The 14,388-nt window shown below is 39.5% G+C and overlaps 1 protein-coding gene across 3 annotated transcripts in view; it reads left to right on the forward strand.

Moving 5' to 3' along the window:
* Positions 1-14,388, forward strand: part of RERE (arginine-glutamic acid dipeptide repeats) — a 290,457-nt gene that overhangs the window by 123,522 nt on the left and 152,547 nt on the right. For all 3 annotated transcript variants that reach the window (XM_035019874.1, XM_035019876.1, XM_035019877.1), the window contains exon 7: positions 10,353-10,457. In XM_035019874.1, coding sequence (XP_034875765.1) covers positions 10,353-10,457 — 105 coding nt within the window. The remainder of the gene's footprint in view (positions 1-10,352; positions 10,458-14,388) is intronic.

The following is a 14,388-nucleotide window of genomic DNA, read 5'->3' on the forward strand; positions in this document are numbered from 1 at the left end:
TTCCTTCCTTCCTTCCTTCCTTCCTTCCTTCCTTCCTTCCTTCCTTCTTCCCTCCCTCCCTCCCTCCTTCCCTCCCTCCTTCCTTCCTTCCTCCTTTCCTTTCCTTTCCTTTCCTTTCCTTTCCTTTCCTTTCCTTTCCTTCTTTCTCTCTCTCTCTCTCTCTCTCTCTCTCTCTTTTAAAAGATTTTATGTGTTTATTAGAGAGTGCACAAGCAGGGGGAGCAGCAGAGGGAGGGCAAGAAGCTGACTCCCTGTTGAGCAGGGAGCTCAACGCGGGGCTCCATCCAAGGACCCTGGGATCATGACCTGAGCCGAAGGCAGACGAAGGCTTAACCAACTGAGCCACCCAGGCGCCCTGTTTTCTTTTCTTCATTACATTTATCAGTAGCATATAGTAAAGTTAGTATCTTTTTTTTTTTAAAGATTTTATTTATTTGACAGAGCACAAGCAGAGGGAGAGAGAGGGAGAAGCAGGTTCCCTACTGAGCAAGGAGCCCGATATGGGACTCGATCCCAGGACCCTGGGATCATGACCTGGGCCGAAGGCAGCCGCTTAACCGACTGAGCCACCCAGGCGTCCCGTAAAGTTAGTATCTTGAGAGAAGTATTTTTGAGTTCTCCTTACTCTCTAGTATGTGTTTTTGGCCCATGCTGATAAAATAGTAAAAACACCAGATTGAAATGAGAAGACTTCAGTTTTTTTTTTTTTGTTTTGTTTAAGATTTTTTTATTTGAGAGAGAGAGAGAGAATATGAGCACATAAGCAGGAGGAGGGGCAGAGAAAGAGGGAGGGGGAGAGGATCTCTAGCAGACTCCCTGCCCAGTGTGGAGCCCAATGTGGGGCTCGATCTCATGACCCTGAGATCATGACCTGAGCTGAAACCAAGAGTCAAATACTTAACTGACTGAGCCACCCAGGCACCCCGAAATGAGAAGATTTCAGTTTGAATCTTGGCTCTGCCACATAGTTTTGTGATCAAGGTCAAGTTTGTTAACTTTGAGCCATCCTTTTGACAAACTTACTCAAGGCCACATGATTAAGTGACAGAACCCTGAACCACACATCTTCTGATTCTACATTCAGTAAGATAAGGGGTGTGAAAAAGTCTCTCAGAATGCCTCCTTCCCAATATAGCATAAGTAGTGCTTACAGTCATTGAATCTGAATTGGGACTTAGAGCATAAAAGGAAGAAAAGAAAAAGTGAAATTAAATGTAGTTCTGTACCGAGTTATTGATGACACAATTATTCAGCATCCATTTATTTTATTTTTCTCTTGCCTCTTGGCTGAGTTGATTGGATGCTTCGATTACTTCAGGTATGGGAGGAAGAGTTTAGCTTGAGGAGCCATCTCTAGATGCTAAGAATGAGCAGATAAACCTGTTCTGAGAACGAGCAGATAAATTTTATTATGCTAAATAAAAATGATTGCTTGCAATTTGTTTGCTGTGTTACTTTTTTCACCCTAAGGATCATGTGTTATTGATGATCAATGAAAGGATCTAGAGAGATTGCTTTGTGATTGGACCGTGAACATGTGACGTGGCAGCATTTTCAGCTTTACTGTGCACCTGTAACATCGAATTCCCAAGTATCAGAAATGTCTCAACGACTTCAGGGCTGTTTCCCCACTTTCTGATTATCTGCTTCTTCAAGGAATCACTTAGGAAAAAAATATCCTCAGGCAGGTCAGGTGACAAGCTTATCATCTTAGCTAGGAATTTGTCTTATAGGAATATGTTTTAGAGTGAATTTTCTGGCAGCCCCCTGGGCCAAGAAACCCTGAACTGGCTCTGCAGAGCTTCTAATCTCCCCCCTTTTCATTCTGAATTAATTGATCTCTTTAGTTTGTTATGGGCATTTAGGATCATACTTACAGTGATTGGTACAGACTGATTACATCTTTGTATGGTTCCCCAGCTATTCTAAGCATTGACACAGGTCCTTGAGCTCCTAAGAGTTCCCTGAGGGGCTTCATGATGCCTCAGAGCTTTTAGTTTTGCAGTTCCAAGATCATTTCCTGGCTTTAATTAACTGTTGTTTTTATATGTGAAATAACTTCAACCTTCAGCATTTTTTCTGTTTTGTCTGTGTGTGCTCAGTACTTCATTAGAGACCGTAACTTGACAGTCATTTTATTTATTGGTTCATCCATCATTTAACAGGTCATTGAGCTGCTAGTTGGGGAAGGGCTCTGAGGTTCTGGGAGCACCCACCTGAACAATATACTTTCTCTGCTCTTGAGTACTTGTCAGTCCTGTAAAAATTCTTTTATCTGGAGCTACTTGTAGACACATAGAAAAGTTGTAAGCCCTGCATTTCCCCTGTCTTCCTCAGCGTTAACATCTGACATAACTATAGTATGGTCATCAGAACCAGGAAATTGGCATTAGTACGATACAATTGAACTGAAGACCCTTTTGAATTTCACTAATGTCTTAACTCCATTCAAGCTGCTGTGACAAAATACCATAGACTGGGTGGCTTGTAAATAACAGAAATTTATTTCTCACAGTTCTGGAAGCTGGAAGTCTGAGATCAGAGTACAGCGTGTTTGAGTTCTGGTGAGATCCCTCTTCTAGTTTGCAGACTGCCAACTTCTTGTATCTTCGCGTGGCTAAGAGCAGAGAGGGAAGGCAAGCTTCTAGTCCAACACCACAAGATTCATTTTATCATGCCCTTTTTTGCAACTTTTTTCTTCAACAGTGAAAAATTCCATTCTGTTATTAAAATACAATATTTTTATTTTCTTCAAGAATACATAGTTTCAGAATTTGTAACCCATGTCCCTGTGAGAAACAGATTTACTGACTAAATTTTTGTCTTTAGTCTTGAAATATATCGGCAAGATAGCATTTTCCAACGTAGCTTAGGTCAGTTCTGTTCTTTCACACCGCCTTATGTGTGGCTGTGTTATCTATTTGTAATAGAGTTAGGTTCATCTGTTGGACTTTGCCTTCCACTTCTAGCTCCTCCTGGCGGATGTGCACTGTTGTTAAGTTTTGGGTATATGAGGGTGTGTGGGCTATGGCTGTGCTTCTGAGGGTCAGGGCCGTGGACAGACATGTAGCTGTCAACTCTCTTACCATGGTCCCATCCACCACCTCTTTTCTACCCATCTGCTATCGGTAACTGATTGCTTTGCTTCTTAGTTTATCCCTCCTGCATGTTTTCATTTCAAATGAGCAAATACATGTCTGTGTTCTTTTTTTTTTTTTTTTTTTTTTAAAGATTTTATTTATTTGACACAGAGAGAGATAGCGAGAGCAGGAACACAAGCAGGGGGAGTGGGAGAGGGAGAAGCAGGCCTCCTGCCAAGCAGGGAGCCCGATGTGGGACTCGATCCCAGGACCCTGGGATCATGACCTGAGCCAAAGGCAGACGCTTAACGACTGAGCCACCCAGGCGCCCAAATACATGTCTGTGTTCTTATAACCTCTTCTTTCTTATATAAGGGTAGCATCCTATAGATACGCTTCCGTGTTTGGTTTTTTTACTTAATGGTATGTTTTGGAAATTGTTCCGTATCAGTTCATAGAGATCTTCCTCATTCTCTTTTACAGCTGCATAGAACTCCACTGTGTGGCTGGACCCTAGTTTATTTAGCTGCTCTCTTGTGAATGGTCATTTAGGTTGTTTCCAGGATGTTTCAGTTATAAATGATGCTGCAGTGAATATCCTAGTGCATATGTAGTTCCTTATTGTTGGATGTGAATCTTTAGGGTAGATTCATCAGAGAGAGATTGCTGGGTTGAAAGGCGTATGCATATGTGGTTTTCCTCCAGAAAGCATATGCCCATTTGCATTCCCTCTGTTTCCCCAATAGAACGTGTGGTTTTATTTTTTATCATAGTGCCAGTCTGATAGGTGAGAAATAGTATCTCAGTATTCTACTTTATTTTGCTAACAGTGAGTGAGTTTGAGCGTTTTTCCATTATGTTTGAAGGATATTTTTGTCTTTTTTGGTGAGTTATCTGTTCATGTCATTTCCTTTGGGATTTTTTTTGTCTGTCTGTAAAAGTTCTTTACATTTTCTCTTGTATATGTTGCAAATGTTTGCTCCCACTTGACAGTTTTATGGTTTTTTAAAAAAATTCTGCAAGACTTACTTTTACCTAGTTAAGTTTGGCAGTCTTTTCATTTATTCCCTCACGCCTTTGAGTACTACTTAGAAAGCCTCTCCCTGTACCTGATTTACAGAGGAGTTCTACCCAGTCGTCCCAGCACCATTTATTAAAAAGCCTATCTTGTGTTCACTTCAGACCAAAAAGCCTATCTTTACCTCAGTGGTTCAAGATGCCACCTTTGTCATAGATTACTTTCCATGTGTAATCCAGACTTGTTATTCTGTCGTCTGTTTATTTATGTGCCACCGCCATGCTCTTTTAATTGTAGAGGCATTGTAGTATTTTTTACCGTAATACTGATAGTTTCCCCTTTCTCAGTTATTTGTTTTTCCTGTGAATCTTCATAGTAAAGGTTTCATTCCATTAAATAGCTGGTTGATGGCATTGAGTTTATAGCTCAAACTATGGAGAAATGCCATGTTAAGTTTTCCTGTCCCAGAACAAGGGATGTTTTTCCATTTTTTCATGTTTATTTTTGTGTCGCTCAGGAGTATTTAAGACTTTTCTTCATAGAGACGTTACCATTCTTGTTACACATTTATTTCTATGCATTTAATCTTATAGACATACATTGAACTCTGTACCCCACTAATAAAGAATACACATTCTTTTTATGTACCTTGGCACATTCTCAGCTTCATCATATGTTAGAACACAAAGAAAACATTTATCTGATTAAAAGGCAATAAAACTGTAGTTTACAAACAAAAACAAAGAACTGAAAGACCCTATCACCTGGAAATTTGAAACTTCCTATTTCTTAACTATAGAGAACACACTGATGGTTACCGGAGGGGAGGGGGACACTTACCATGATGAGCGCCGAGTAACGTATAGAACTGTTGGCCCGCTATATTGGGCACCTGAAATTAATATAACACTGCATGTTAACCACACTGGAATTAAAATAAAAAACTTAAAAAAATAAAGCTTCCTACTAAACAACACCTGAGTAGAAGGGGAAATAACTGAAATTAAATAAATTTTTAAAAACAACAGTAAAAATACAGTGTACCAGAATCTGTGGCATGTATTTAAAACACTGATCAAAAGAAGGCTAGTTACACTAAACACATCAATATAAATGAAAAAACAAACGATTGAGTTCCCAGCTTAAATGATAAAAAGAACAACAAATAAATCAAAAGGATGCAGTGATGTGCAGCTCAGCATATGTAGAAGAGATGCTTAAAACAGTTCCATTTGACAGTGGGGAGGTAGAGGCGTTGAAATGGAAGCGACGTCAGTTGTCACACATACAGCAGCTATTTAGGAAACTATGTGGAGCCATATTCTCAAAACACCGTACATGAGTCAAGATGAATCGGAGAAAGATAACCCCTGGGAAGGCAAGAGAAACAGAAGAATGAAAAACAGAAAAGAAAGTTTAAAAAAACTTCTGTGCCTGTCATTAGTCAAATGGCTCACAGTTGACAAGATGCTGACTCTGTCTCAAGATCTTTTTTGTGCTCAGGCAAGGGTGATGACCAAAGCTGTGGGCAGGCCTGCTGCTCTAAGCATTCTATGCATTACCTGTGCGCCTCGTTCCAAGTTTCTCTGAGGTTCACACATGCCTGGGAATCTACAGAGACTTTCCCAGTTATGGATAGTTTCGATGGAATGAATTTCTGGGCCGTATTTCCATTTATATTCTCTCCTGTGTAAGGTGGTTCTTTTCCTGCTCCTTCATCCCCTTCAGATCGCCTCCTCCCACCAGTTGGGACACTTGTCAAATGGTGCAGCGCCCAGGGTGGAGCTGTGGGGCACCACACCAAGGAGTACCAAGGTATACCAAAATGAGTCCAGCAGGAAGCTGTTGTTTCTGATGAATGAAAGGCCCCTTAAATAGTCATACTTCTGTTAACAGTGAAGCATCCCATTAGAAATGGGGCGTATAGGACCTTGGAGGCTCTGAAATCAGATATTTCAGCACGGTAAGAGTGATGGCAATTTTCTCTTAACAGTCTCTCCTCCTTCGTTCCACAAACAATGTCAAATAATGTACTGCTTTTGAGAGAGTAGATGAAAAGAGTGCTTTGGAGAAAAAAAATATTGAATGCTTAAAATGATACACACATGCTTTCTAAATGTAATCTCTAGTCTTTAAAATATAAGCTCTACTCTTCAGCAAGAGGTGATATGAAAGATATTTCAAAATGGATGCCAACCATAGTGGGCTTGCCTGCTCTATCTTCAGCTCCACTTAGTACTCAGGGCTACATACAGGATGGCTCATTAATTGCCAAGAACAGCAACTTTATTTTTTATTTTTTAAAAGAGATTTTATTTATTTATTTATTTATTTGAGAGAGAAAGAGCATGCGAGTGGAGGTAGAGGGGGAGGGATAAGCAGACTGCATGCTGAGCATGGAGCCTGACGCAGGGCTCCATCTAAGGACCCGAGCTGAAACCAAGAGTCTGATGCTTAACCGACTGAGCCACCCGGGTGCCCCAAGAACAGAACTTTGAACAGCCATAGTTACCTGCTAGTGACTCTTGCTGTTTTATTTTCCCCTAATACTTTAAAAATACTTATACAGTAAAACACACATTTTAAGTTTATATTTTCACGAACTTTGATAAATTTGTTTGACCCTGAACACGGCGTGTAATATTCCCGTCATCCCAGAAAGTTCTCTTAAGCTACTCTCCTCTTAAAACTTCCCACCCAGAAGCAACCATTATTCTGATTTCTCTCACCACAAATTACTTTTGCCTGTTCTAGAAATTCATTCACTAGAAATGGAATCATGCAGTATGTGCCTTTTGTGTGTCTGGCTACTTTTACTCAACATTTAATATTTGAGACTTTTTCTCCATGATGTGCTATGTATCAGTACTTCTTTCCTTTGTATTATGAAGTATTTCATTTTACAAATATATAATGATATTTTACCCATTTCCTTATTGAGGGACATTTGGATTGTTTCTAGACTCTTATGAATGAGAGCTATTATACAGCAAAAAAGCACAGAGAAGGAAGATAGAAATAAAAATAGAAATTAATGAAGGGAAAAACATTAAATCTAATTAATCGAATCCTTTAAAAATTTTAATATAATTAAAAGTGACATTATGACCAGTTGGGATTTATTCCAGTAATGCAAGGTAGGTTCACTATTAGAGACTCTACCAATATTGTATACCATATTGTTACATCTAAGGGGAAACAAAACCCCATATCTCTAAAGCAGTGATTATTTCTAAAGCTAGCATCATATTTAATAGTAATACCTGAGAGACATTTCCACCGAGATCAGGAACAAGGCAAGGGTGCCCATTATTTCCATTGCTTTCCGCATTGTGTGGGAGGGTCAGTGCAATTCAGGTGTTAAGAAGGAGTAAAAAAAAAAGGGGTGCCTGGGTGGCTCAGATGGTTAAGCATCTGCCTTCAGCTCAGGTCGTGATCTCCGGGTCCTGGGATCGAACCCCACGTGGGGCTCCCAGTCAGCGAGGAGTCTGCTTCTCCCTCTCTCTCTGCCTCTCCCCCTGTTTGTGCTCTCTCTGTCTCTTGTCTCTGTTTCTCTTTCAAGTAAATAAATCTTTAAAAAAAATAAAGAGTAAACAAGATGTAAAACTATGTTTATTTGCAAACAACAGTTAATATACCTGGAAAACCTCAGAAAACCAGTGATTAAACTATCAAATAATAAAGAATTTAGTCAGGTAGCAGGATATAAAGTTAACATACAAAAATCAGTACCTTTCGCATAACCAAATAGAAAGCAAATAGAGGACATAGTGGTAGATGAGATCATTCATTACAGCTTCATGGTCGTTTATCAGCTGATACGCTTCTGTTCCTGCTGCTTCTGGCTTTCCGTAAATCAGTTGTGTTGCTCTCCCCACGGAACATTTGGCAAGGTCTTAGATATTTTTGATCGTAACAATGACGCGTGTGGTTGCAGTGTGGGGGTGCTAGGGTTTAAAAAACCAACTCCAAAATCCAAAGTAAACCTCTTTGGAAGGGGGTACTAGGGATACTGCTAAGTGTAGGACAGCCCCCTAACAAAAGTGAACTATTCAGTCCAAAATGTCAGTAGTGCTGGGACTGAGAAACCGTTTCCTGAACAAAACATACCTGTCTTCCAGGGCCTGTGTTTAGAATTGTGGGTTGATAGGGTTTCTGTCCCTTTAACTAATACATTGATAGGGTACACTTGAATGTAATGCTGAAGACTAATAAGAGAGGAATCACTTTCCTCCAGTTACAGACACTGATGGAAGTAACTTGTTTTGTGTAGCACTTTGGCGTATAAAGTTTCATAGACTTCTTATTTGATCTCCTTAATATGAGGTGGGTATGATAGGTGTTCTTATCCCTGTTTAGCTGATGAAGGAACTTACCGATTTTTCTATGGGTTTCAGGGACTAAATCACATCAGATTGATGGGTAGTTAGGTTCAGAGTGAGTGCATTGTTTGTTCATCTGTAAAAGTATCTTACCTGCTTTTTCTTCTCCAGAAGCTCATTTTAGTTCCAGCTACATACTAGAGATAGGTCCTGGGCCTGCAAAGTTGATTCCTAGTCCATATTTCCCTTTAATTGTATCTTGTTACTTAGAAATCAGTGCTTCCAGTGGAACTTTCTGTGGTGTTGGAAATGTTACTTAAATCTGTGCTGTTCAGTATGGTAGCCACCAGCAACACGTGGTTATTTAAATTTACGTTAATTAAGATTAAATAAAATTTAAAATCCAGTTCTCTTCCGTTGGAGCAGACACATTTCAGGTGCTCAACAGCACTGCATTATGTTATCAGTATTTCCCAAAGGAACTTCAATAAATCAAAAGCATCTTTGTTTCGGGCGCCTGGGTGGCTCAGTTGGTTAAGCGACTGCCTTCGGCTCAGGTCATGATCCTGGAGTCCCGGGATCGAGTCCCGCATCGGGCTCCCTGCTCGGCAGAGAGTCTGCTTCTCCCTCTGGCCCTCCCCCCTCTCATGTGCTCTCTCTCTCAAATAAATAAATAAAATCTTTAAAAAAAAAAAAAAAAAAAGCATCTTTGTTTCATTTTTAAAATGGAGGTTGAGCCCCATCTTAGTTAGCCTCTGCCCATTACTGAGGCTTAAACTCTGTGGAAAAGGAGGGTGTTGCTTTTTAATTTCTTTATAGGAAGCAAATGAATATCATCCCCATGTTGCTATCCCTCAGCTAGTTTCTTTCTCTGACACCTTGGTCATTAGCTGGTGTGTACGTTGTGAATGTGCCAACTCATGGAGTCCTCATGGGAATGGAATGTCTGTTGAAGTGGTAGGAATTCATTCCCCTGGAAGCATCCCATGTGGGCTGCTGATGTGCTATTGATTCTCCAGTTCCATCTGCTATACTCACAGCCCTTAGCTTCCACTTGATGTTAAAGTTAACCTTCTGTGACCACCAAGGGAATTGCTTAAAGCCTCCCTGCCTCCTTGGGAACCCTGGGAATTCTCCCAACACCTGTGTGTGTGTGTGTGTGTGTGTGTGTCTTTGCGTTTTAAGGAGTTTGGTCGTATTACAGAGTTTTCAGCTATACTGCGGTTTAAGTTGTGTTGATAGATGAACCTGGAAATATTACTGCTCTTTTTATTGCAATATTTCTTTGAGAAGGTATTTTCCAACTTACTGTCATTTAACATGACCTGAAAATTCGGGAAGTGTGTGTTTATGTAATAGAGCCCATGTATGTATTTAAAAAGTTAAAGTCTGTCAGTTTTAAGTTCCAAGTCATTTTATTCCTTGCACATTAAAAGAGAAGAAAAACATTTGACAGTTTTACATTCTGCCTATAGTAAAGTAAGAGGAAGAAAAGGCCCATTTTGCTTTGATGATTTAGAAAGGCTTTAGGCGGATTTTTTTTGTAAAGTAATTTAACTGTGGTTTAAATTTTTCCTGTCGGTTGTAGTTTAATATCCTTTCATCACAGCCCTGCCCTCAATTTACCTCTGTGGTTTAATTAATTCTAATCCATGACTAAAATGCTGAGGTAAATGCAGTTAAGTTGTGAAGTTGTAGGTTGATGCAGTCCTGAAACAAAAAAATACAACATTTGGACGTTTTCTTAGTTCTTTTGGGAACTCCTAGTTTTCTGAATTGGTAATTTTGGAGTCTGTAGCCATATTCTGCATGTTTTTAGAGTAACGTGGATTTAGTTTTATCTTCCCCTGCCTCTGTCCCTCCAGTAGTGTTTCGGTTTGCAAAGCAGTTGACAGTAATACTAATGTATTTTTTATGCTTGTTTATTTTCAGAGGGAAGTGTAACATCTCCCATTTTTCTGACATATTTGCTGCTAGAGAGTTTAAAGCTCGAGTGGATTCATTTTTCTACATATTAGGCTACAACCCTGAGACAAGGTAAGTGAGTTACTTGGGCCCACTCAGTGAGAACTTTTGCTTTTCTCACGTGCATGTGTGCGTGTATGTGTGTTTACACATTTGGGTATATGCTAGTAAGATTTTAAAAAACCAACTCAAAAACCCAAAGTAAACCTCTTTGGAAGGTGTGGTGTCTAAACAGCTTATTGTTTGCTCTTGATTTTATTAAGAAAAGGAAAAGTGAGAAAATTTGGGTTTTGAGAGGGCAAGGCAAAGATGTACATTTAGTTGATCTGTGTTTTGAATTTAACTATGAATTGGCAGTTTATTACCCTACTGTACATTGTGTCAAGCCTTCCATGATACCATTATTGAAAATTAGGACATTTTTTAAAAAAAGGTTTTAATTAATTTATTTGACAGAGTGAGAGAGCACAAGCAGGGGGAATGTTACAGGGAGAGGGAGAAGCAGGCTCCCTGCCAAGCAGGGAGCCTGATGCGGGGCTCGATCGCAGGACCCTGGATCATGACCTGAGCCAAAGACAGACACTTAACCATCTGAGCCACCCAGATGCCCCGAAAATTAGGACATTTTTTGTTAAAGATTTTATTTATTTGAGAGAATGAGAGCGCATGTGTGTGTGTGTGCGCATGAGCCAGGGGAAAGGGCAGAGAGAGAGGGAGAAGCAGACTCCCCGCTGAGCAGAGAGCCCAATGCAGGGCTCAGTCCCAGGACCCTGGGATCATGACCTAAGCCGAAGGCAGACACTTAACTGACTGAGCCACCCAGGCATCCCTGAAAACACCTAGGACATTATGGAAAGTTTGTTGGTTAGTCATTTGTTTTATTTATTTAGTAAAACCTCAGAAACACTCAGAAATACCTTTAGTAAGATGACTGGTATGTGGGGCGCCTGGGTGGCTCAGTTGGTTAAGCGACTGCCTTCGGCTCAGGTCATGATCCTGGAGTCCCGGGATCGAGTCCCGCATCGGGCTCCCTGCTCGGCAGGGAGTCTGCTTCTCCCTCTGACCCTACCCCCTCTCATGTGCTCTCTCTCAAATAAATAAATAAAATCTTTAAAAAAAAAAAATTAAAAAAAAAATGACTGGTATGAGATGGATACATTCAGTTCTCAACCATCTAAGTAAGATCTATGTAACAGGTAGAATTACTACTTTTTAAGTGACAAACAATAGGATCAAAATAATTTAACAGAAAAAAATCTTTATGTCTGTAATAGATTGTAGTTTAACTTAGCACATGGAAGAACTTCTTTAAGAGTATGTGCATTCATTTTTATTCTGTATCAATCATGCAACTACAATGGATTAAGGATTTAAAAAGAAAAAGAATGTTAGCTGGTGATCACGTAGTCTGTGCTCAGGACATCCGAGACATAATCTACAGACATAAGGACTTAGAAAGATAGAGAAGCTGCTTGGCCAAAGGAAGGTAGTGGAAGAACTGCATTCAGTTCTTCAGGTGCAAGGTGGGTATTATTTTAGAGAAAACCTTTTCCTAGAGGGATGCTGAGAAATTATATATAAAAATTAGAAGATTACTGTTCAGATAATCAATCTAGGGTTAATAAAAGGCAATATATTCTTTGTCACAATCCTAAGAGGCTGCCTAAAGCTCTGTTGGCACATACATATTAGTGTCTCTCTCTGTGTATGTTGTAGACAACAACTATAGGGGTAATAGTGTAATGAATGATCACCTGTTTTAAAAAAATTAAATTAAATTAACATATGTGTTACTGGTTTCAGAGGTAGAGGTCAGTGATTCATCAGTCTTATATAATATCCAGTGGTCACCTTTTTTTTTTTTTTTTTACTTTATTTCCTTTAGAAAACAGTAAATTTGAGCTTTTATTTTCTTTTTCAAAAGTATGCCCTGTTCCAGTGACAAAGAAGCTGATCAGTGATAGTATTTCAGAGCATCCTGTATTTCAAAATGTTTATTTTACATACAGATTTATTGACTGCCTGGTCATATCTTGGATTTCTGTCTTAGATACAAAGGAGTCCAGAATTTCAGTGATGCCATGTTGATTTAACTGTTTGATCAGTGGTTGTCACGTTGCACAAGTTAGATTGTGTCAGTGAATTGACTAAATAGCTTTTGTGTTTAAATGTTTAGCTCTTGGGTTCATAAGAAGCAACCAAATAAATTTTTTACTTGTTTTGGTTATGTGTCTGTTTTTGCTGAATGCTTATTAAAAATGGTGTATTATATAACTTAACTGTGTAAATAGAGACTCGCACAAGTTCTGGTCTCATTTTTCAGTGGGTGTTGCTGTTAGTCATTCAGAGTGATTTTTCCCATTAGTTAGGTTTTAAAGTGTGGCTTAGGTATGCAGTAGCAGGGTATCTGTCTCTCTTCTGAAAACAACACCGAGACATGCCCATGGCGGTGCGTCTATAGATTCTGCATCCTGAGTCACTGCTTTTTCAGCTTTGACTTCCTGGTGGCCATTTGTTCATTGCTGTGCTTGTGTTCTCCTTGTCCAGCTTGTGCTTTGATATGTTGTAGGTTTTTGAGGGGTGTTGGGTGAATTGAAATGAAAAAAAGACTTGAATGTCTACTTATAAGTGAAGCTTGTGGCAGATCTCACACCTCTCACAAAGTGAGTGTAAAACTTTGCCCTGGCTCACCAGTTTCACCCTGAATACCACTTTATAACTCTGAAGTTCCCATAGTCACTCAGATTGTCACAGGAGTGTGTGTAATTCAATAGGAATGTAGAAAGACTCTACTTTCCCCACCTGGCTTGCACACAACCTAATCTTTAGAATGCTTGGGCTTCATACCCTTGCAGAATTTACCTCTGTTTGTGTCATTGTTTCAAACCTGTGAGGGATGGGGTTGTGTGAAAAGCGGGCTTCTGGTGTATTCTCCCCCATTCGGAAGTCCTGGCTGCATGCTGCTCTGTGCTAACTCTCGGTGCCCTGAGTTGTTTGGAGAGGAAACGTCAAACTGTTCTGCACCTGTGAGACAGAGCATATATGGCCAAGACCACTGCAAGTGACAGAACGGTGACTTTGATGACCGTTGCCCTCCCCGGAAATAACTCAGGAATGTTAGTCCAAGTGAGCAGTTGAGACTGAAGCTTGAGATGGGATTGCTTCTTTCTCATAGCACATTTTCTGATAGTAGTTAAAAGCTGATTTATGTAATTTTCCATAATTTATTTAGCATATTCACCTGCACTGAAAGTTTGGAATGGTTTTTCACATTTTTGCATACTTTTTTTAAAGCCCCAGTGTTTGGCTACTTTAAAAATTTTCCCCTAAAAAAGAATTTTTTCCTCCTAACCTGGTTATTATATTTCTGAACATTTCATCTTGTCAGAGACCTGACCTTTCCAGACTTCTTCTTTTTGATGGGATTACTTTATTGAACCATGTGTATGACAGGAAACAAGACTTTTCTATATTCTTTGGTACTTTGCTTTTAAAGTTCAGGGAGGGTAGATTTCTTGGTAATTGACATGGAATTTTTATAATTCTGAAATTCTGTATTTAATTCTGAAATCCTAAGCTCAGTTCTGAAATCTGAAAGCTCTGAAAAATAAAAAAAAAATTTTACGCTAAGTTTGGTGCTGAAGCTCATTGGATGGTCATACTTGGCCTGAACTGAGATGAGGCTATTTATATTCTTGAGTTAGTTCACTTTGGGTTGAGTGAGTTTGCACAATTTTTACTGCAAAAGTATCAGTGTGATAGGAGTAGGGGGCCATTGGTCAGACACTTCTGGGGTGTCACACAGTATATGGTATATGGCTATGGTACTTTTCTAAACCTAAAAAATTCTGAATTCTAAAAATCTTCTGACCCTTAGGATCTTTGGTAAGGGATGGTGATACTGTATTCTTGCTAGCCATGACATTTAAGGAACAAAACTTACTTGAGTAAAAAATTTGGTGGCAGATGTTTCCAGCTTCAAATAGGATGCAAACGACAAGGG

Source organism: Mirounga leonina, unplaced genomic scaffold (assembly GCF_011800145.1).
Source record: "Mirounga leonina isolate KUSES-001 unplaced genomic scaffold, KU_Mleo_1.0 Mir_173, whole genome shotgun sequence".
Classification (NCBI taxonomy): domain Eukaryota; kingdom Metazoa; phylum Chordata; class Mammalia; order Carnivora; family Phocidae; genus Mirounga; species Mirounga leonina.